Source organism: Fukomys damarensis, unplaced genomic scaffold, assembly GCF_012274545.1.
Source record: "Fukomys damarensis isolate Sample0158 unplaced genomic scaffold, DMR_v1.0_HiC HiC_scaffold_29, whole genome shotgun sequence".
In the NCBI taxonomy this organism is placed as follows: Eukaryota; Metazoa; Chordata; class Mammalia; order Rodentia; family Bathyergidae; genus Fukomys; species Fukomys damarensis.
Window position 1 is genome coordinate 13,367,646 of NW_022900941.1, and position 23,279 is coordinate 13,390,924.

Below are 23,279 nucleotides of genomic sequence, written 5' to 3' on the forward strand. Positions count from 1 at the left end.
CATCACTGGTCATTCGAGAGAAGCAGATGAAAACAATGATATTCCACCTCACCCCAGGAAAAAAAATGCTACTATCAATAAATCAACCAATAACAAATGCTGGCTGGGTTGTGGGGAGAAAGGAACCCTTAATCCATTGATGGTGGGAGTGCAGGCTGGTGCAACCACTATGGAAATCAATATGGAGATACTTCAAAGAGCTGGGACTAGAGGTTCCATTTGACGCAGCCATCCCTCTGCTGGGTATCTTTCCAAAAGAACTAAAAGAATTATATCACAGTGATATATGTGTCCCCATGTTTATAGTGGCATAGCTTGTACTAGCTAAAATTTGGAAATAGCTCAATACCCATCAACTGGAGATTGAATAATGAGAGTGTGTTTTTTTCTATAAAATGGAGTACTACTCAGCCATAAAGAATGAGAGGCTAGAGTTATTTATAGCTAAATAGATGTACATTGAGGCCATACTCGTAAGTGAAATAAATAGGACTCGTGTAAATACTGAATAAGTTTCTCTGGTGTGAAAAACTAAAATGTAAATAATGTTCAAATTGTACAATTGATAATGTAAAATAGGAAGAAAAGAGCTAAAGGAGTAAGTAAAATGGGAAGGGTAGGAAAAGGAAAGAAAGGAAAAATGTGAGAAAAGAAAAAAACAAAAACAAAGTTTATGAACAAGTCCTCAGTAGCATAGGAACTAGCAGAAAGAATCAACAACTAGGATCTCATCTTATTAAAAATCTTCTGCACTGCAAAAGAAACCATCAACAGAACTAAGAGACAACCTACAATGTGGGAAAAAAAATTTTACCAGCTGCTCTTCAGACAAAGAACTATTATCTAGAATATATAAGGAATTCAAAACAATCACCCCCCCTCCACCAAATATAAAGACCTGATTCAAAAATGGGCATCCGAAATGAACAGACATTTCTCAGACAAAGAAGTAAAAGCAGCACATACATATATGAAAAAATGTTCCACATCACTGGTCATTCAAAAGATGCAGATGAAATAAACACTGAGATTCCACCTCACCCCACAAAGAATGGCTGCTATCAAGAAATAAACTAATAACAAAGGTTGGTGGGGTTGTGGGGAGAATGGAACCCTTCTCCATTGTTTGTGGGAGTGCAGACTGCTGCAACCACTATGGAAATCAATATGGAGATACCTCAAAGAGCCGGGACCAGAGGTTTCACTTGACCCAGCCATTCCTCTGCTGGGTATCTTTGCAAAAGAATTAAAAGAATCGTATCACAATGATATATGCACACCCATGTTTACAGCAGCACAGTTTGTAATAGATATAATTGGAAACAGCCCGTTTGCCCATCACTTGGAGACTGGATAAAGATGTGGTTTTTCTATAAAATGGAATACTACTCAGTCATAAAGAATGAGAAATTAGATTCATTCATAGGAAAATGGATACATACTGAGGATATACCCCTAAGTGAAATAAACAAGTCACACATGTATAAATATGGAATAATTTCTCTGGTGTGAAAAACTATAATTGTAAATAAGATCCTAATGAGATAATTGACAATGTGAAACAGGAAGAAAAGGGCTAAATGTGTAGGGGAAGTGGGATGGGTAGAGGAAAGGAAATAGGGAAAAAGAAAAAAAACATGAGAAAATGGAAATAAAATACTTGTAAATAGGGAAGGGAGGAGTGGTGAAGGGAGGACAGGGGCATGGGGGAAAAATAAGAACCAAGATACATCATGTGAAGGTACAAGGTCCCAATGATGACTGTAACTGTACTGTACACCTAAAACGTACCAATAAATTCAATGAAAAAAATCTTTTATTTGAGTAGATGAAGATAGTGAATGTAAGTTCATTTTTACAGATATCTGGCTTTTCTGGTATTAGACAATTTTGAGGCTCTTTTCTTAAAGACCAAGCCATCAAATTTTTAAATTCAATATTTTAATTAAGAGGTGGTAAATAAAACATGCAGAAACAATTAACATTATATGGTGAAATATCATAATATTTGTAAATGTACAAATGTATTTTATCATGGATATTTGAGGTTCCAGATAAAATATGACAGTGAAATAAAAATGTTTAGAAAATTTACATTTATGATTTTTAGTTTCTCAGTTTTGTAACTCCTACCTTCAGATGAATTCCTTCCCCAATATATATTTCCCTTTAGGAATATACAGAATTTCCTCACTCTTTAAAAAGTGAAGGAGGAGAATAAAGCAGAGGTCACCTACTTTTGTGTATGTTGTGTGAAATGTTTTTTGACCTTCTCTTCCTTTAATTGCAAGAATATATGTTAACCTTGCCGGAATTAAAGAGCTTGGGAGATTGCTCCACTTTCTCTATGTTCTCATTATATGATATTGGATAATTAAACACAATTTGTAAGAACTAGATGAATACTGTAAAATATTATTACATTAAATGTATATTCCATACTTGTGATTTGAGGATAAATAGTACATTTAAAGAATTTAGCAAAACATCTGGCATGTTGAAAGAATTAGCAAGTATGGATAAAGGTGTTTTGTTTTTTTTACAATGGAGTATTAGTCTGTCAAAAAGAAGGATGAACTTCAGACATTTATGGGAGGGGAGGGAGCTTCAGAGGAGGGCACAATTGGAAAAAAAATGTTCCACGTACAGGAGCAAATGCCCTATGATGATGTTATCACTACGTATTCCTAAAATGTATCAATAAATGTTTTCTTATAAAATAAAATGAAATAAAATTAAGCAAAACCTATTCTCTTCTAGCTCTAATTAAACTAAGCTCATTTTAACATAAACTAAATTTGCTTTTATCTGTTTAGGTAATATAAGAAAATTAGAGAAAATAAATCAACTACAATTTAAAACTATGAATTAGGCTATAGAGGAAAGACAAAAAAGTAACTACTTTTATTCTATTAATGCCACAGAAAATTATTTTTCATTCCACGCTGCAGATGCAGCTATGTAAAAAGCAACAATTTCTGCTAACCGGGAGAAACTGTTAGGATTTGTCAGTATTTTCTTTCTGGCCCGCTGATTATGCTTGGGTAGCGCTATATTCAAATGAGTTCATCTGTGCTGTTCTTGGAAAAACAAGCAGAAACACGTTAGATTATGCCCATCAATACAACATAATCTCTTTTTTAATTAAACAAAATAAAATAAATGATTTGCATTTTGATTGATGTTCATGTTTATAAGTACGTAATGCAAATCATAAAATCTACAAAATAGGATTTCTCCCCTCATAAATGCATAAAAGAATAGTTTAACTGTTGCTTTGACATTTCAAGACACAGATCATATTTAAAATTATAGTTGCCAAGAAATTAATTGCCACAAAATACAAGTGACATTTTAACTAATTATAACCAGGAGCTATTATTTTGGTAGAGCCCCATAGTAACTAGAAATATTCACTTTGAATTCTTTTTTTTAATGTATCAGCTGTAACTAGTTAAATAAAATTCTTAATTTTATCACGTGTTTTATGGAAAATGATTTCCACCCCCGCCTCAGAAACAAACAAAACTTTTTGAATTTTGTTTTAAAGGATCAACTCATTTTGTTGCTTTCCATTGGGATATCTCAAACAATAAGAGTGAATTATTTACTCCAGTATCATATTTATACGTATAAATCAATGCTAAGGTACCAGTCCAAGTCACCTGATACCAAGATGATTTTAATCACTCCATCTTCATAAGTTAATTGCCTTAGTTATGCAAATCTGATGACATGAGAAGGTATTATCTGGAAAAATTGCCCTATTAAATCTGGTATCATGTGAGAGTTAAGTGGGATATCATGAAATATTTAGAATATAAAAGTTGATATCCCTTAAAAGAAAGGTCTGATTTCCTAAACATTGACTTCTAGTTTTTGGTATGGTGAATGTTCTGGATAGAATGGGTATATTGTTCTCTCCACTTATTAGTTCTAGTCTTGACTTAATTGAGCATAGTTTCATGGATCTAAATTTAATTTGACATTAGTGATTTAGCTAACCTTTAATATCACTGCAGCAGTCTCCGCCTGTTTAAATTATTTCCCAACTTGATATTTGAACACAGTTTAAAGTTCTTGCAATCAAAGATACTTCTAGAAGTGAAAATAAAGCCAACGTGTAGCATGAAACTAAGTCTTCCCTAAGTCTTCACTGAGATCAAGCAGAGCTCTGACCCTGCATATATGAATAGTCCATTCGATAAGACTGCGAAGATTAACCTCAGATGCTCATACAGGGAGAGAACTAAAACAAGGGAAGGCTTCAAAAAGACCAAAATTTAAAACAACGAAGACAATTTTCAGCACGTCACAATTTCATTCTTGGTCTGCTATGAGAGTAGAACAGCATGGCTGCCCTGGCACTGAATACAAAGCCCAAGGGCAACAGAATGTCTTGAATAAAGAACTGTGGCATACAGGAGTCCATAGGATGGTGTTTTAATATTGCAGACAAAGTGAAGATCTTGATGTGTACTCCTTTACATATATTCTAATTCATGAAGTATTCACTTGCTTTCTCCAAACAGGTCAAAATTGGTAGCTGTAACCTGTATAAAATGCTTTTCAGAGAATGGTTATTCTCATTTTACATATTAAATGTAAGAAAGGCCATGTGTTAAAGACTTAATCCTCAGCTTGATGGGATAGGGAATGGGAGAAATTTTCACAGGTAATGCCTTCTCTGAGGTGACTGGAGGCCTAAGTTTGAAGGGATTTATGGGTCCCTTGTCCCTTCCTGTTTCTCTTTTGAATCTTGGACATGATGTGAGCAGTTCTCATAAGTTAAAAACTCCCACTATGAAGTGTTGTCCTACTCACCTAAATGCAATGGGTCTGCCCAGTCACAGATGGAACCTTTAAAATTGTGAGCCAAAAATAAACTCTTTGGGTTTAAATTGATTTTCTCAGGTATCCGTACCATAAGGGAAAACTGATTTGCTTAACGTCAAAGAAAGAATGTGATTTGAGCAATACCATGCAGCTATAAAAGCCATATATGAGTTTCTTATCTACACCCTTGTTTGAAAACGTAACAGTCAGCTCTTGATCCTAAATAATTAGTATCTTGCTGAATAATTTCATAATCAAGAGTTTCCCTTATGAAATGTATTTCCATTTCTGGTTGAAAGACTTAACCTGCCAGAACAATTTTGCCTAGAAAGCTGGACCTGGAGTTGATATTTATGCTTACAGATTAGACAGAAGCCACTGTGTTGTCTGTTAGCTGGTTTTCTTTCGAGTGGGCTATTGTGCCACAGCTGAGGGATCACAGCCTGAGGTTTAGAAGAGTTAAGATCTGTGCAAGTGAAACACTAGAGCTGCATGCACAGCTGCACACTGTGCCAAATCAAGGAGACACTTGTGGTCTTGATACATTTTTGGTTCTGAGAACCAAAAGTTAAAAAAAAACAAACATGTTTTTTCCCATTCAATTAGGAAAGAAGACTAGATACTTTCTAAGATTTTGTCTATACTTTCAACTAGAATCTTGAACTGTCGACTGCTGATATTCTGGCATTATGCATCGCTCAGACATGTTTGCTCTGAATCCACCACAGAAGTCATGAGACTGCCATCGTGCTAGATCACAGCTCAAGAAAATACCTAACTGCTTTCTAGACCTCTGGTGACACTGAGTTTATAAAAAGATGGTGGAGAACACAGATGTCTGCTCTTCCTGACATTATTTTTCAATGTAGTAAAGTGATTTTATTTTTTATTACATTGGTGAAATCCAATCACATTTGTATATATGAAATACATTTGGCAAACTGCAAACCTACAATAATAATTGGCCCTTCTATTTGTGTGATTAATATCATGAAATTCTGTCTTTCATTGGGGATATGTGGGATCACTACACTTGTAAGTTTGTATAAGAGGGGAAGAAAAATAGGGATAAAAGATACATACCTAAAATGTACCAATAATCTTAATAAGAAAACAATTCTAGAAGAAATTTGAAATTAATAAATGCATACCTTGATTTTAAAAAACCAGCAGAAGTGCAGGGCAACTAACATCCCATTTGCAATGTGGTTATGATAGCTACAGTTATCAAATAAATGAATAAATAAATAAGTGGATGATCAGATTTCTATTAGAGCAACTCCACATTATGTGGTTCTTCATACTTTATTGTAACTTCAAATTTTAGCCACAAATATCTATACTTGAAAGTCTATATATTTTCTGGGAAATGTCCTTCATAAATCACAATATTTGGTTTGTTTTGTGGCTGTCTACAAGTATTCAATAACTGCAATAATCACAGAAACAATAGTAGCAGTGCTAGGCATTTCACTAACTTGGACTACATTATTTCTTTTAACACCCATAATAATACTATAAACTTGGTATGGTAAATTACATCAATAATACAAAAAAACAATGCAAAACTTAAGTGTAAGTACTTTGCCAAGCTCACAAGACCTAGTAGATTGTAGAGCTAAAACAACCCAAAATGCATCTGATTAATGAGTTTAATTTAATGAGTGCTCAACTGTGTAGGATATTTCTTATTCCAAACTCTCAAGAAACCCACAAAGACTCAGTAATTGTGTCAAAAGAAATTTCAAAAAATGAATCACTGGGGCAAGGATACTAGATTCAGGTTTGAAAAAATACAGAAATATGTAGCTATTATGGCACCGATACCCTCGATCTGGTTAATAGCCACAAACACAAAACAGCAAAACCAAGACATTCATTTCTTATAATTGTGCTAAAATTCTTATGTTTAAGTGAAACACTATCTGGATAGAGGCTCACCCTCCTTTAACAAAGATCATTGGCATCATTCAACTTAGAAGAGTCACACTGCTGAATTATACTGTTCCACAGATAGACATCTAGGCAGTCAAGTGAAGGTCCTGAGGAAAATGCGGGATAAGCTAGCTCTTATCAGGAAATTTTCTTCATTTCTAATTTTTTTTCAATTACATTTCTCTCCTTTTTCTTCTCTCAGAATTTCCTTAGTTTCTTTCTCAATCTCTTAATATTTTTATATTTTAACTTAAACTACAAACTATCTGGTTAGTGGTTTATACCTTTCAGAGCCAATATTTTGTACAAAAAAATGGACTATTTTGCAAGATACCACATGGCAATAATTGATAACAGTCATATGTATAATCAGTCACTGTAATTACTTAATTAAATGACCCTGAAAAAGTGTTGCTAATCACATTGGTACATTTAAAAAAAAGTTAAGGGGTTTCTGTAGTAACAAAACTGGGACAGGAACTAAAGTATAAACACAAGTCAATCCAAAGTAGAATACAATTTTATAATATTGGTTAATGTTTGGACTAGCTCAATCTTATCCCAGAAATAAATATTTTTTATAATGTTGAGCTACAAAAGGATATTCAGTCTCTGAAAAAGACAGTTGTGTGGGTTGTAGTAGTATGACAGACTTATGTATCTCTGGATGCCTACTGAGGAATTTTAAAAGTAAGTTCTTTATATCTGCTTTCATTATTGGCATATAATGAGGAAAAGTAAAATTTCTGAGTATTAAAATTGATCCCATGAAAGAATTAAGTCACCTGACATTTCTATTTTAATGTTTAACTCTTTAATCTGAATAACACAATCAATGATCACTGCAAAGGTATTTTAAAGAGTTTTTTTTTCTTTTAATCAATGACAAAACTCAGAATGCAAAAACTTCAGAAAAGAAAAGGAACAGATGTCCACAATTAAAGGCTCTTCCGTCAAAACTCAATTTCCATTTCTTCTATACATAGGGTTTTCATCCATATAGGGGAACTTCCAGGCTCCTCTCTGTCATCAAATTCCAAATAAAAGCTAAATGTCTTATACATTTATCAAACTGACAAACAATAGAACTCTAACTAGCAATGGAGATGGCAAATCCTGGCATTTACAATTTGTAATAATTTAGATTTGCAGCTTCCCCCCCAAAAGTCTGCATATTTGAACTACAAAATTACTATTCCATTGCAAAATGTGTGATTATGCTTTTCAAAAAATCCAACCAACTGTACCCTCAAACACCACACGTTGGTAACCTCTTTAAGCTTTTGAATGTGAAATCATCATCCACAATACCATCCTAAGAGAGGAATCCAGACAGATTACCTGGGGTTAAGAGGATGACTGACATGGTGATGAGCGAGCACACAACTATGATCACCAGCAGGGCAATAGCGATTCCCTTCCAGTTTCTCTGGGGAGGGCTGTTACTTCCCAGTTCCTACGGAGATAGAAAAAGAGAGTTCCATAATTATACACACTCTAAAATAAATATATTCATAAAGTAACAATTTAGTGCCTGACATAATCACAGTTTGAAAGCAGATTAGAATCCATTTCCTCTTCAGTAGCCTATTTAGTTATTCAGAGATGCATATATTATAAATGACTACCTTTTGGGAGGGACAATTGAATTTCTCTACAGGATAAAACCAGCAGAGCGCTATGCCCACTGTCCAAGATGAAGACAGTGTTCAAATGCATTGACTCTATGGAAACAAAATACTTCTTTGTTAAAATGGAACCTACCACAAATATTTAAATAAATTTAAATGTTCTTAAAAGACTGTGAGCTATTTTTTCTAACTGGTGCGGGAAATGATTAAAAATGAGGAAATCACTCTGAATTTGCCACAAAAAAGAACAAAGCACCTTTGCCAACACAGCAGGCTCTTTCTAAATAGTTTCCTTTCCATCTATAAAAGCCAACAAGATGTAGGAAGTGAGTTAAATGAGTGCTTCTATATCAGTGTTTATTAACATTTTCTTGCTGGGAAAATTGCATGATATTTGCAGGAAGGTAAGATAGATGATAGGAAACAACAAACTTGAATATCTCTCACAATATATACAGTAAAGCTATTCATTTTATACAATCTTTTCATTTTGTTCATTAGAAATGTTAGCTTAATTCACCCAGAATACACTGCTTTTAAGTGAATGTTAGGTTTCCTTTACAATAAAGTCTATAAAACAGTAAGCCCCATACGGCCTTTTCCCTATCCATTCCCCAAACACTTTTCAAACTTTCTCAATATAGTGTGCTTTAATCAGAAACAGCTAAGTGATTGGGAAAAATAAAACAAATTATGACAGTATCTTGCTCACTTAGTGTACACAAATGACTCAGGAAGTCACGAGGCAGACTGGAATTAAGCAAAGATGAAACAGGACAGAAACAGGTAAGAATTTGTAAATCAGTTCCTGTGACACATGAATTAAAATATTGATGGCAGTTTTCATATAGTGATTTTGGCATAACTGACTCTACAACTCTCAACACCTGAAAGCCACTGAAGGCACAAACACTGGCAATGAGAACAGGCTTGATGCTAAGCAGCTGCCTGTGCTGTGAAAATGAAAGAATCCTGGACATGGTTACCAGATGCTCTAGGGGAAGAACAGAACCTCTGTTAGGTTATAAAGTTTCCCAGAAGGGTTTAAAGAGTAAGTATAAGATATCCCTTATGATGTACTACTTTGGGAAGTTAGTGCTCCAGGGGGTTGAGGTATCAGTTGAAATAAAGTCAACTTCTGCATAGTATTTTGGTCAATAAAGGACCACAGATAAAATGGTACATACCGCCTTGACAAGGTCTGTAGTAAGTTAAGGTATCTAGGTGTATATAGTATTATTTGTGCTCAAACGAAGATAGCATTAAGTGCTAGGATTGCACAAAAGCATTAACGTTACTATTAAATCCCAGCCACATTTGCCATCTAGGAATTCAAGTTATATCTACTGTCGTGCATACTAGGCGAGTGCACTACCATTGAACCATATTCTGAGACCTTGAATTTTTATAGTTATTTTCATTATGTGCTCACACTCTTATATAAAGAACTTCAATTATGAATATATCAGAAACTGAGCAAAGATTCGGGGATGGGGGATTGAACTCAGGTCCTTGCGCTTGCAAGGCAGGCCGCTGAACCGCTGAGCTAAATCCCCGGCCCTATCATAGTATTTCAAAGAAAGTTAAGTTAATTGTAAAATTTGACAGTTTATTGAAAATTTAAAAATTATAACATTTTAGAACTAAGACATGAAAAGACAGTGGGGATAAACTACAACTCACTGAAAAAATACTTTATTGAACTCAGGTCCTTGCGCTTGCAAGGCAGGCCGCTGAACCGCTGAGCTAAATCCCCGGCCCTATCATAGTATTTCAAAGAAAGTTAAGTTAATTGTAAAATTTGACAGTTTATTGAAAATTTAAAAATTATAACATTTTAGAACTAAGACATGAAAAGACAGTGGGGATAAACTACAACTCACTGAAAAAATACTTTTTTAAAATACTTTACAAATGTTTACCCAACTCCGGCTTGAAAAACCTTGCAAAAGTAATTTTGACAGAAGTTTTGACTTATTGTCGTTAAAATAATAGCATTTAAGAAATGCACTGGAACATTTAAAAGTGAATTACACTAGTCAGATTTCCACTGCTGTGACAAAATGTGTAACAGGCACAACATCAGGGGAAAAGATTTATCTTGCCCAGTGGTTTCAGAGGTTTTATTCTACGGTCAGCTGATTTAATGGCATAACTATCATGATGGGGGAAAGCAAAGTAATTGAATACATCTGGGAAGGAAAGAGCGGGGAAGAGACAAGAGGAAGGGGCCAGGGCCCGGAGATAAACTTTCAAAGTTATGGCCCCATGCCCTACCCAGAAGCCACCCCGCCACACCCAGAATTCCACTTAGTGGCCAATGAAGTTGACAATGAAATTTAACCACACAAAGACTTGCAGATGGAAATACAAATAAAAATATGGCCTCTCTTTAATGAGCATAAAGTCTAATGATGAATTTGCTAACCACCAATATAAGAAAAGATTAAACAAGAATAGATCAAAGAATAACAAACTATTATAAATGAAGAGGAACATTATTATTTTCTTTATATTAATATAAAAGAGCCATTTTACACAACCAGTCAACATTTCCTAAAAGAAGGGTGCTACCCATCAGTTGGATACTGGATAAAGACGTGTTTTTTCCATAAAATGGAATACTACTCAGCCATAAAGAATGAAAAATTAGAATAATCATAGGAAAATGGATGCATATTGAGGATATACTCATAAGTGAAATAAATAAGTCACATATGTAAATACTGAATAGTTTCTCTAGTATGAAAAACTATAATGGTACACAAGATCCTAATGGTATAATTGACAATGTGAAATAGGAAGAAATGGTCTAAAGGTATAGGGGAAGTGGGAAGGGTAGGGGAAAGGAAATAAGGGAAAAGAAAAAAAATATGAGAAAATGAAAAAATGGAAATAAAGTCTCTGTAAATAGGGAAGGGAGGAGGGGGAAAAGGGAGGGCAGGAGTAAGGAGGAAAAATGAGAACCAAGACCTGTCATGTAAAGGTACAAGATCCCAGTGATGAATGTAACTGTACTGTATCCCTAAAATGTACCAATACACTCAATGAGGAAAAAAATAAAAGAAGGGTGCTGGACAGTGAGATTGTGAAAGAAATCAGTTAAGTTTTGCAGGTAGAAATTATGTATAAAGCATGCACTTGGGCATTTCCAGAATTCAATAGAGTATGCATTTGTTCCTCTGAGCAAAAGTAACTGACACAATTTGAAATTGGAATACATCAACAGCACAAAATAAATTGAAATGTTTTTGAATGAACTCACAAAAGATACATAGCTACAGGTATTGGCAACCAGAAATGAATAATTCCTTTATTATTTAAAACATTTGATAACATACTTAAAGAAAACACAGTTTTTTATTAAGTTCATATCATCATCACGAGATGAATGAAAAAGATACCACAAAAAGAAATTTTAAAACTCAAATAAGTGAAACTATATAAAAATGTCTAGTAAAATTAACACATGAGTTTAAATAATATTGATTATGAAATATCTACTCTTGGGAAGTTCAGTCAGAGTTCTCCAACAAATATCAAATAAGAGTATCAAGAAAACACAGCCGTGATTGCACATGCTTGTAATCGCAGCACACTAAGAGGCTGAGGATGGAGGATCCCAAGTGTGACCTCAGCTTGGGTAACTTAGTGAGATCCTATCTCAAAACTAAAACTTAAAAAGGCCTGTTTAAGTACCTCAGTGTGCTCTAAGTTCATTCCCCAGTACTGAAAATAAAAATCAAAATATAATCACAAAAGCTATTTCGACTTAATTTGCAGTTAATGATAGTACCTACTGCTTAAAAGTGTTCATTGCATATGACCATTTATAATTTGCAACATTTAAACTATTCTAATCAAAGGATTCTATGCTAAGTAAGATGCATATTTTTCACAATTACAAATCACGCTTTTTCTAAGCTTTGCTTAGTATTATAAGTTATTGCTGCTCACGTGCCTAAGGCAGTGGTAACACAGTGATACTCAAAGTTTGAACTCTGAGCCATGGCACCAGCATCATATATAAGCTGGTAAGAAATGCAGAGTGAGTGTCTTTTGTGGCTATTATATTTACATTCTTGTTTTATTTTTAGTTTGTGTAGTCCATTATTAATTTTAATGGAATTAGTGATATTAATTACAATTTGACATTTATCACTCTCAAATAACTATGACATTTACTGACACATTCCTAGAACATTAACATTAGATTAGAAACAATACAAAATGATAATTTTTATTAATATAGTATATAGTATTAGTTTCACATTTCGAGTGTCATAACTTACAAGAATGGGATGAGTCTAATTATCTGTGATTCTGACCACGTTAATGGTTCAAAACCACAAATAAAATTATTTTTAAAATAATTAAAATACAAAATAAGCAGAGTTCAGAAAGGCAGTAGACTAGGAACCTCCAGGATCCCATTCCTTTACAGAAACATCAAGTAAGTTGCTAACAACTGACTGATATAGCTTTGCATAAGCTCTGGTAATGAGTCAAGAATCTGCATCAACCAAATGAATGCTCCATCAAAGAAAAAGAAAAAGCCACACTTAAACGGTGTGACTGGAAAAAGTAGATATTTCATAGCATTTTTGTGTGACCATGCCTCACAGGGTGGTAACAGTCAAAAGGAAAGAGGTCAGAGTTAATTCAAGTGCTTAGCATGGCTGAGCCTGTTGTCTGATCCTCAGCACAATAATAAATAAATTTTTTAAAAAAGAATGTCATTGTCCTGATTTAGATTTGGGATGTCCCACAAAAGCCTCATGTAACTGAATGGCAGGGGTCTTATAAAGATCAGGATCAGCGATTAAAGGCTAAATTATGTCTGTAGGAAGTGGAGCTGGGTTGGAAGAGAGTTGTTGCCAAAGAGCATGACTTGGAAGAATGTATCTCCCTCCCAGGTCCTCCCCCTGTTGTTCCTGCTCTGTGCCACGTACTTCCACCACACCATTTGTGTGTTTGAGCTTCCTAACTGTGAATTGAAACTTCTGAAACTGTCAGCCAAAATCAGCATCTCTTCCTCTAAGTTGCGGATATTCAGCAATGGGAAAATGACTAAGAGATGTGGAATGGTCACAGTAACTATACCTGGTATGTGGTATAGAAGCCTCTAATACTGGATCCTGAAGGTATTTGGAAAGGTTTGGTGACAGCAGCTAGAGATACCCTAAGATATTATAATCCAAGCTTGATGGGGGATTCTGGTCAGATCTCAGGAGACCAGAGTGCTAAAAATAATGCAGATGGTAAAAGTCAGGATGTTCAGTTAAGAACAAGAACTCCACTGGACTTCTGACTTGATACTATCTTACACTCTGGAAGAAAATTTGTCTACATTTTTTTCCATGTCCTGAAACTGTAAGAGACTGAGATTAAGGCTGGCAGACTAATTAATTTGGTGGAGGAAATTTCCAGGCAGCTCAATGTTTATGCTGTGGCATTATAGTTCTGAATGCTTTGGGCCATGTTTCCAGGAACAAAAATCCAATGTATGTATGTATGTATGTGTGTGTGTGTGTGTGTGTGTATATATATATATATATATATATATAAATTTTTTTCCGGTATGGGGGATTGAACTTGGGTCCTTGCGCTTGCAAGGCAGGCCACCGAACCTCTGAGCTAAATCCCCGGCCCCAAAAATCCTATTTAAAAAGTTTGAAATTTCACTGCAAGTGTCTGCAATATTAGGGCCTTATAAGGGGTTACTCAGAAGATTCATATTTTTTAAAAGGCCAATACACTGTACCAGAAAAATAGGAAGGATGCTCATACCAGGGCACCTCAAGAATCAACAAGACCTCACACTCAGCCTCAAAGGTGCAAAAGTGAAAGGTTTTGCTTTGAGAAGTGAGTCAAAAGGCATCTAACTCTGGAAAAGACATGTAGGTAATAGGTTTCCTGGTCTTCAGTTTACAAGGCTTAGCTATCCAGCAGTCAGAAGCCTCTGCAGCCATAAATCCAGGGGAGACAGCTATTGCTGCAGTTGGCAGCAAACTTTGTCATCATTCATGCAGTGCTGGTTTTACAGACATACAGAATGCTAGAGTTTGTGCGGTTAGGAAGACTTTCACCTGGATTTCAGAAGGCAGCCAGGGAGGCCCGGTAGCATGTACCCAAAGGACAGTGTGTGAAGCTCTGAGATGGCCATATATAAAGCCAACAATGCAGTGCAGGACCCAAGTGATGGAGAAATCCGGAACATGGACTATTTGAAGAAAGCCATAGGGCAGTGAGCAAGCCAGTCCGACAGAGAGGGTTTGAGTCCCTTAACAGTCAATACCACAGGGTCAAATAAGCTCTTTGGAGTTCACATCTTGCCACAACTTGTTCCAGGTGCTGAAGTAAGGATTTAAACTTTTCTGGGTGGGTTTTCCTTCTTCTATGGGTCCCATTCCTTTCCCCTATTTCTCCCTTTTAAAACGGGAATGTTGGGCCGGGGATTTAGCTCGGCGGTTCCACTGCCTGCCTTAAAAGCGCAGTGTTCCGAGTTCGATGTCCAGTACCAAAAGGAAAAAAAAAAAAGTAATATTTACTTTGTGCCATCCTATGTTGTCAATATTTAACTTCCTTTTTTATTTCTCTATAAGCTAAGAGCTGAGAGTTTGCCTTGACTTTTAGAGATGTTGAAGTTTGACTTTTCAATACTGCTAACACTGCTGAAACTTTGGTGACTCTTAGAGATGAACACGAGCCTTTGGAGGTGAGAGTGTAATGTTATTCTTTACACTGGGGTATCTCCTAAAATCCCCATGTGTTTGGAAGGCAACTGAATCATGGAGTCATTATAAGTATCAGCGAATTAATCCTGATGAGTGTACACCTAAATACACTGTTCAGAGGTGAAGGCTTGGTTAGAAGAATACGGAGTCAAGGGTAACTGGAAAGGTATGTCTCTCTTCCTGATTCCTGCCTTTGCCCTCTACTCCCTGGCCATCAATATATGAGCCACTCTCCTCCAAAGCAAACCCTTTCCTCATGTTGTTTTTGTATTTGACCCTGACAATTACAAAACTTTCGCAACTGCAAATTAAAATAAACCTTTCTTCCTTTAAGTTGTGGGTGCAAGATATTGTGGCCAGCAATGGGAAGTGACTAAGACAATAATAAAAATCAGTATTAATGAAAAAGTATGGTAACAATAAGAAAAATATAAGCACAACTATTTTAAATAAAATGAATAGAAACATAATAGGCAGAATTATGTATATATTTTCATTTCCTTGCTACACCTTCTTTCTGCAAGGAAGGCCCATTAAAATTGAAAGCAACATTTCAATGACATAGGTCATCTTTTCTAACCGTCAGTTTTCCATTACTTTACAATAGTTCTGGGCAGCAGTACCACCCATTCCCTGCTCCTGCCTCCCAGAAGAGCCTTTTCTTGGCTCCTGATATACCACACTTACTAATTTTTATCCTCTAATGCTAATCATTTCTCTCATGTCTCTAACGTGTCCAGTGGAGTGTCTCAGAACTTGACCCTTGACTATCTTCTTCATGGAAACACTAGAAATAGTGAACTCATTTGATGCTACTACTGTTATTATTAAAATTTTTATCAATTTTATATATTAAATTTTAAAAGAGGACGAGGTTTGTTTGTTTGTTTTTTGTTTTTGGTGCCAGTGATAAAACTTGGGCCCTTGCACTTGCAAGGCAGGCAGCAGAACCACTGAACCAAATCCCTGGCCCCTAAAAGAGAACAAATAAAGGAACTATTCATAAAAAAGCCAGGCATGGTGGTGCACGCCTATAATCCCAGCACTCGGGAGGCTGAGGCAGGAGGATCACTGTGAGTTCGAGACCAGCCTGGGCTACATAGTGAGTTCCAAGTCACTCTCAACTACACAGTGAGACCCTGTCTCAAAACAACAACAACAACAAAAACAAACAAAAAGCAGATGGACTATAATAATCCTAAAGCTAAGGCTATTACTGTATCTTACAAAAATTATCTTCTTTAATATATAAAATTTCTTTCTGATAAATCATTAATTGCTAATTATAGTGCCTATTGCCTCTTAAAATTGCCCATGAGATTCATTTAGTTTCCATGCTTTTTTTATCAACATCTCCTATGAGAGCATTCTATGCCTAAAATATATTTTGATTCAAGCATTTATGTTTTTAACTACTGGGCTTCTTAAAGTTTGCTTTAAGAAACCCAGTTATTTCCATGGAGTTATTTCCACCTCCATGGTTCCTTTACTTTATGCATTTCATGAAACAGCAAATTCTCTGGAAGATTGTTTAAGGTTAAAAATTATTTACCCCAATACCAGGTCTTCTGATCCTCCTGGGGCAAAATAAGCCCAATATATTTATTTTTATATTTATATTTATATTTATATTTACATTTACCATGCTTTCTATCAAACCATGGGTCTGGTGCATGCTAGGTAAGTGATCCCCCAGTAAGCTACATAGTCAACACAAAATGATTTTATTAATTTGGGGTTTTTTTGCTTTAGCTTTTTTTGAGTTTTTCCTGTATTCCAGAAAGAAATTAATTCTATTAATCCTTTGCCTGAAAAAAAGCTGGCATAAATTATTCCCCACAATGTAGGTTGTCTCTTCACTCCATTGGTGGTATCTTTTGCTGTGCAAAAGCATTTTAATAAAATGAGATCCCAGTTGTCAATTATTGTGGTATTTTCCAATGTCTTCAAGAATTCTTATTCTATTCCAACAGAGTTAGTACTTCTGTTTTAATATTTAGAACTTTCATCCATTTCTATTTTAGCGCATGGTGAAAGATATGGATCCAGTTTTAATCTTTGGCATGTAAAAAGCTAGTTTCTCCAGCACTATTCATTAAAGAGGCTATCTTCCTTCCAGTAAAGGTGTTGGGCACCTTTGCCAAAGGTTAGGTGTGTGAATGTGTTTGGAATTGTTTCTGTACTTTCTAATCTGTTTCACAAACCCTCAGGTCTGTTTTGTTTTGAGCTGTGTTGTTTGTTTGGGTTTTTTGCCAGTACCATGCTGTTTTTTTCACAGTAATTTGTAGCATAGTTTCAAGTCAGGCATTGTGATAACTCCTGCCTTGCCTTTGTTGCTCAGAATTACTTTTGTTATTCTAAGTCTCTTCTGGCTTCAAATGAATTTTGGGATTTTTCTCTGTAGTTCTGTGAGATGTACCATTGGTATTTTTATTGGGATTGCATTAAATCTGTATAACAATTCTGGAAGTATGGCAATTTTCACTATATTGGTTCTTCTTACTTTGTAGAACAAGGGGTATTTTTCCTTTTATGATATCCTTTTTAATCTCCTTTGGAGTACTATAATTTTCATTGTTAAGGTCTTTTACCTCTTGCATTAGATTGATTCCTAGATATTTCATTTTTTATTCTATTGTGAAAGGTTTTGTTTCCATGTGTTCTCTCAGTGAGTTTGTTATTTGTGCACATGAATGCTACTGATTTTTGAGTACTGACTTTATATTGAGCTACTGGACTGAATTTGGTTATTAAATCCAGAAGGTTTTTGATGAGTTTGCGGGGTCTTGTGGTAGATTAATCATATATTATCATATCAAAAACAACGATAATTTAACGTCTTACTTTTCTATCGTTATCCCATTCATTTCTTTCTCTTATCTAATTGTTCTGGCTAATCTTTCCAGAACTATATAGAATAAGTAGTGATAATGGATCTCCTCGGCTTATTCCTGGGTTTAGAGTGAAAGCTTTCACTTTTTGTGCATTTAGTATGATACTTACTGGCTGTTTGTCGTAGATTGCTTTCATCAGATTGAAATAAGGACCATCTATTCCAACTTTTGTAGCATTTTTATCATGAATGAGTTTTGGAAGTTGTCGAATGATTTTTCTGCATTTATTGAGATGATCAAATGCTTTTTGCCCTTGCTCTGTTAATCTAGTATATTACATCTATTGATTGTGCATATGTTGAGCCATCTCTGAATTCCTGGGATGAAACCTATGTGGTCATGGTGTATGACTGTTTTGGTGATTTGCTGCATTCTGTTTGCCAGTACCTTATTGAGGATTTTTGCATCTATGTTTATGAGGGAGATTGGCCTATAGTTCTCTTTTTTGCTGGGGTTTTTCTCTGGTTTTGCTAGCGGGGTATGAATTTGGGAGTATTACTTCCCTTCTGATTTCATTAGAGTTTGAAATATAGTAACATTAAGCGTTCTCTAAATTTCTTGTGGAATTCAGCAGTGAATCCATCAAGGCATGGGCACATCAATCTGGGTTGGAGGTCATTTTATTTTAGGGATTGAAATACTTCACTCTAAGATCTCCCTGACTTGACAGTATGTGTTGAGAGGCCTTCTGTGATTCTGATGGGCTTGTCTTTAAAGGTGATTTATTTCTCTCTAACAGCTTTTATTTTTGTTACTATATTGAGTTTTTTGGATTTTGACTATTACATGCGTTAATATAGATTTCTTTTTGATCACGGTTCACTGGAGTTCAATATGCCTCACTTATCTATATGTCAAATACTTTTCTATGCTTGGGAAGTTTTCTGATATTACTTTTGTGAATAGGGTTTTTATGTTATTTGCACCATTTCTGTGTTTTCATTATTCCAATCAAACTTACGTTATTTTTCTTTGTATTATTTGGCAGCTGTTGGATTGATTTTTCATGGTCCTTTGCTATATTTAAGAAATCTTTCTTTTCATGATCACTAACAGCAATTCTCACTTCTATATATGATATTCCATCCTCATGTTGGCTCATTCTGATGTGTATACTTTCAGTGGAAGTTTTAATCTCTTGGATATCTGTTTGAATCTGTTTCACGGATTCCATTTTTTCCTATGTTGAATGTTCATGGTTTTCATCTTTTTCTAAATGCCTCTATTTCTAAAGTCTGTATCTGCTCTAGAGTTAGTAGTCATGCCTTTCATTATGGTCAGCATCTCTGTAGTAATCTGAGAAATTGTTTTTGATTTAAGTTTTTCCTAGAGCCTTATTCATCAGCTTTGTTATTTGCGTTGTTGCCACTTCAGAGAGTCCAGGTGGGTGTCTTTCTAAATGTCCCTCCTCTCTGCCTCCTGGGTTTTCCTTTGGTGAGCTGCAATCTGTGACTGCATCTTGCTTATGTGTCTTCTCATTTTCTAGTTTTTTAAAGTTTAATTCCTGGATTCATGCTTGTAAATTGCTTAGGGCAGTTAGCTTTATTGCTGATATTTTGAACCCTTGGGAAATGACTAATTCTCAGAGACAACTTCCAGATGTAGCTGGATTTTTCATTTTGAGTCTATTGTAAGATCCTGTCTCTTCAATTTACGGGTGATGAGAAGTTGCTGCCTATTTGGCTTATTCTCTCGTTTCTTTGGCAGCGGCCTATGCTATTGTTTACGACCCTTAGGCATTCTCAGTCTTGGTATACCAGGAAGCATAGCTGATTAGAACAATTATGCCATCTATTGTAAGGTAGTACAATGAGTAAAAATAACAGCAACAAACAGCCTAGAAAATGACAAACTGTGCTATTACTTTGCCACTTTTAATTATATGACCCATATTTGAGGTTACTTAACAAAATGTAAAACAAACCAAAATGTTGTATACAGTAAATATGCCCTCAGTATGGAGATTTTAAGTTCATTGGAGAAAATTTAAAAGGTGTTATGGGAGAAAATAGAGAAAGGAGGAGGAAGAGGAGGAGGAGGGGAGGAAGGGGAAGGAGGGGAAGACAGAAGAGGAAGAAGAAGAGGAGGAGGAGATGAGAAACGAGGCAGGAGAATAGAGGAAGATCATGCAAACTTTGGGAAACTGAATAAAGACAAGAGGGAAAGAGAGAGGAAAAAACAAAATAAAAAAGAACAGAACAACAACAACAAAAACTAGAAACAATGTTCACTGTCACATATAAACAAGAAAAACAATCCAGAAAAAAGAAAACAAAAACAGAAAAAAAAGAATTTATAGAAATATTCACTTCTAGCTGTTGCTGTGGCCAGAGTGGACAGACAGAACCCAAATTTGTGGTGATTAATCCCAGCAAGCCAGCTGTAGATTCATAGCAAGGTAGTGGATAATTCCAGCAAGCCTACATCTTCAGTTCCACTGAAGTTCACAGTGGTTTTGGGCTATGAGGCTGGAACCTAATTTGTTCATTCTGTTCTTTCCCCTGGCTTTAACTCAGTTCTTTGACCTTCTGCTGACTTTAAGTCAGTTCTGCCTCACCCTGACAGTGGCAGGTGCAGCTCACAGCTACTCTGAGTTCCAAGTTTAGTTTGGCCTCTCTCCAAAATGGGTACCAGCCAACCGCTCTATCCTGGAGGGTGTATGAACCCAAATGATTCATCAGTCACTTCACTCCATTGTATCCACTGCTCCATTTCCCTGGTGCCTATCTCCATGAAGGCCTCTATGAGTCTTCACATTCAAACCACCTTTGCCAAGCAGTGAGTCAGGGTTCAGGGAGAAAGCATCACTTGCAACCTCCTTCTTCTGCATTCAAGTCTTTCTCTTCACTCTCCTTGTGGACTTCAATTCTTGCTTCACATCTTTCTGAGTCCCACAGACACACTTTCCTCCTCTTTTCCTTCTTCACATATTCCAATGTCAGGACACCAAATCTCAGAGAGGCTATTTCTCTGATCTTCACCACTCTGTCACCTTCCTTGAAGTATGTGTGTTTAATTTTTTGAGACACGACCTCACTTATGTAGATCAGGCTAGTCTTAAACTTACTATGCAGCCCTGGCTGGTCTCAAACTTACAGGAATATTCTTGCCTGGGTCTGCTGAGTGCTGGGCCTTCAGGCATGTACCACCACATAGCTGAAATAAATGTTTTCTTTTTAAATAACCTCTCCAGGTGTCTTTTCTTCAAGCTGAACAAGAAACAGTCCTTGTGTTTAGTGTTCCTCAAAATATGGTCAGTGTCAGCTGTGAGTTTTTGTTTTAGTTGTTGTTTTGTACTGGGGATCAAACTCAGGACCTTACACTTGTGAAGCAGGTGAAATGCCCCTGAACTACATCCCCCGCACAGCTGTGAGTTTTTATAATTTCTCAGCTATTCATCCCTGCCCATATCTACTGTGTTTCTGCAGAAGGGCAGAGCAATCTTTAACAATCATTCCAGGTTATTCCTGAGCACAAAACAGTTTGAAAACCTCTAACATAGAGGTAAATCCCTGGTATGACACAATTTGGTCAGCAGAATTTGGGTTTATGGCTTATTAGTTTTGGATTCACTACAACTGGAATTTGTTCTCCATTTGTCTACTTACTAGTTCTGTTGCATATACAATGGAGTTAATTTGCACAAATATAATTATAGACCTAACTATTCATGCCTCAGACTTATGATCAGGCTTTTTAATTTTCCTCAGTCCATGTTATTTTCCAAATCATGTTTAACCTTGAAGTAAGTTCCACTTAGAAACTACTTCACAAATATCTTTAAATTGCCAAGACTTAGGCCAGCACAAAATGTTTGGATGGACTCATTATGTTCGGGTTTATGTTTTAACAAAATTAAGAACAGTGATGCATCTCAACAAGGTGAGAAGAGATGAAATGAGCGTCTGTATCTGAGATATATAGAGAAATCCTAAGAGTGCAGTTGTCAATCCTTCTCAGTAACTCAGCACTTTACAAAACACTAAGTGAACTTCAGAGATATATGTGAATTGCTAAAATGCAATCACCTTTAAGTGTGATTCTAGGAAATAAATGGGCTTCAAACACAATCTTCTGTTATATCCTCCCAAACTTTAATATTTAACAAACTATCCCCATACAACCTTAAAAGTTTAGCACAGTATTTGTTGCATAGCACATCTACCCATACTTACTGACAGATGGAAAGGAGGATGCAAGGTAGGCAGGGGGAACTCCAGAGGAGTTAATGCTCTCAAATAAAGGAACATTTATTTGTGAGATTAATAGTCCATCGAATATCAGAATAACAAAACAAAAATTAAAATATTTTTTAAAATACTCAAAATTTTAGAGTAAGATGTTAAATGTAAAAGCAATCTAGGGAAAAGACATCCCCTATGATATTAAGTAGACTAAAAGATCAAATCTGTTTCTGACCCTTTCCCAGTTAAAGAGTCCTGACCAGAGAAAGGTTAGATATGAAAGGTAGACAAATGTCACTCTGGGCTGAGGGAACTCCACGGCCCCATTATTTCTTCAAGGTATGTTTAATGTGCTTCCTGTTCTGGTAGTTAAAGGTTGTAATTGCCCAGGAGTCAAATTAAGGTTCCAAACAAAGGTTAAAGCAAAATAAAAGTGCTTGAAAATTACAACTACGACTGAATTTTCAAGCTAAATTCAAGGCCAGCATATCAATTTATTCTTCATAACACAACTGACCTTTGGATGCTGCTAAGCATCTGGGGTGAAATTTGGCAATTCACTTGATCTCCTTAAGTAACTTCACCTCTTCTCAGCTATCACCACTATCAAGTAAAAAACCATCCCATTGGGGTCCGGAACGCTCTCTTGGTCTTGGGAGGAAGTGCTAGTTCTTAGTTAGCTTTGCCAGAGGAAAGCTGCTGGCCAGAAAACCGTCCTCTCTTTCAGTTGGAAAATGTTGCCTTTCTCAGAAGTTAGAACTAATAGAATGAAAATGAATCAAACATTTTATGCAGTTCAAAACATTATCATTTCACACATCTCTATTGAATACTTATGACTTCAGTGATTTGAAAAAAATTAAAATGATTTGCTTTGATAAAAACAAAATTTAAAAATTAAGCATTCAGGCCTGCGACCACTCGGCGACGTGCGCGCGAGCTCCCGGCCTGTGCGGGAGCTCCCGGCCTGCACGACAACAGACCAGGAAGGTCCCAAAGACCCCGGAGGGGGTTTCTCCAGCTGCCTGTCTGCCTGCCTGCCTGCGACCACCCGGCGACGTG

General features: G+C 35.9%; 1 protein-coding gene across 4 annotated transcripts in view; it reads right to left on the minus strand.

Moving 5' to 3' along the window:
• The window catches only part of Dpp10 (dipeptidyl peptidase like 10), a 1,319,241-nt gene that overhangs the window by 500,511 nt on the left and 795,451 nt on the right, over positions 1-23,279 (minus strand). For all 4 annotated transcript variants that reach the window (XM_033757133.1, XM_033757135.1, XM_033757134.1 and 1 more), the window contains exon 2: positions 8,113-8,227. In XM_033757133.1, the coding sequence (XP_033613024.1) occupies positions 8,113-8,227 (115 nt within the window). The remainder of the gene's footprint in view (positions 1-8,112; positions 8,228-23,279) is intronic.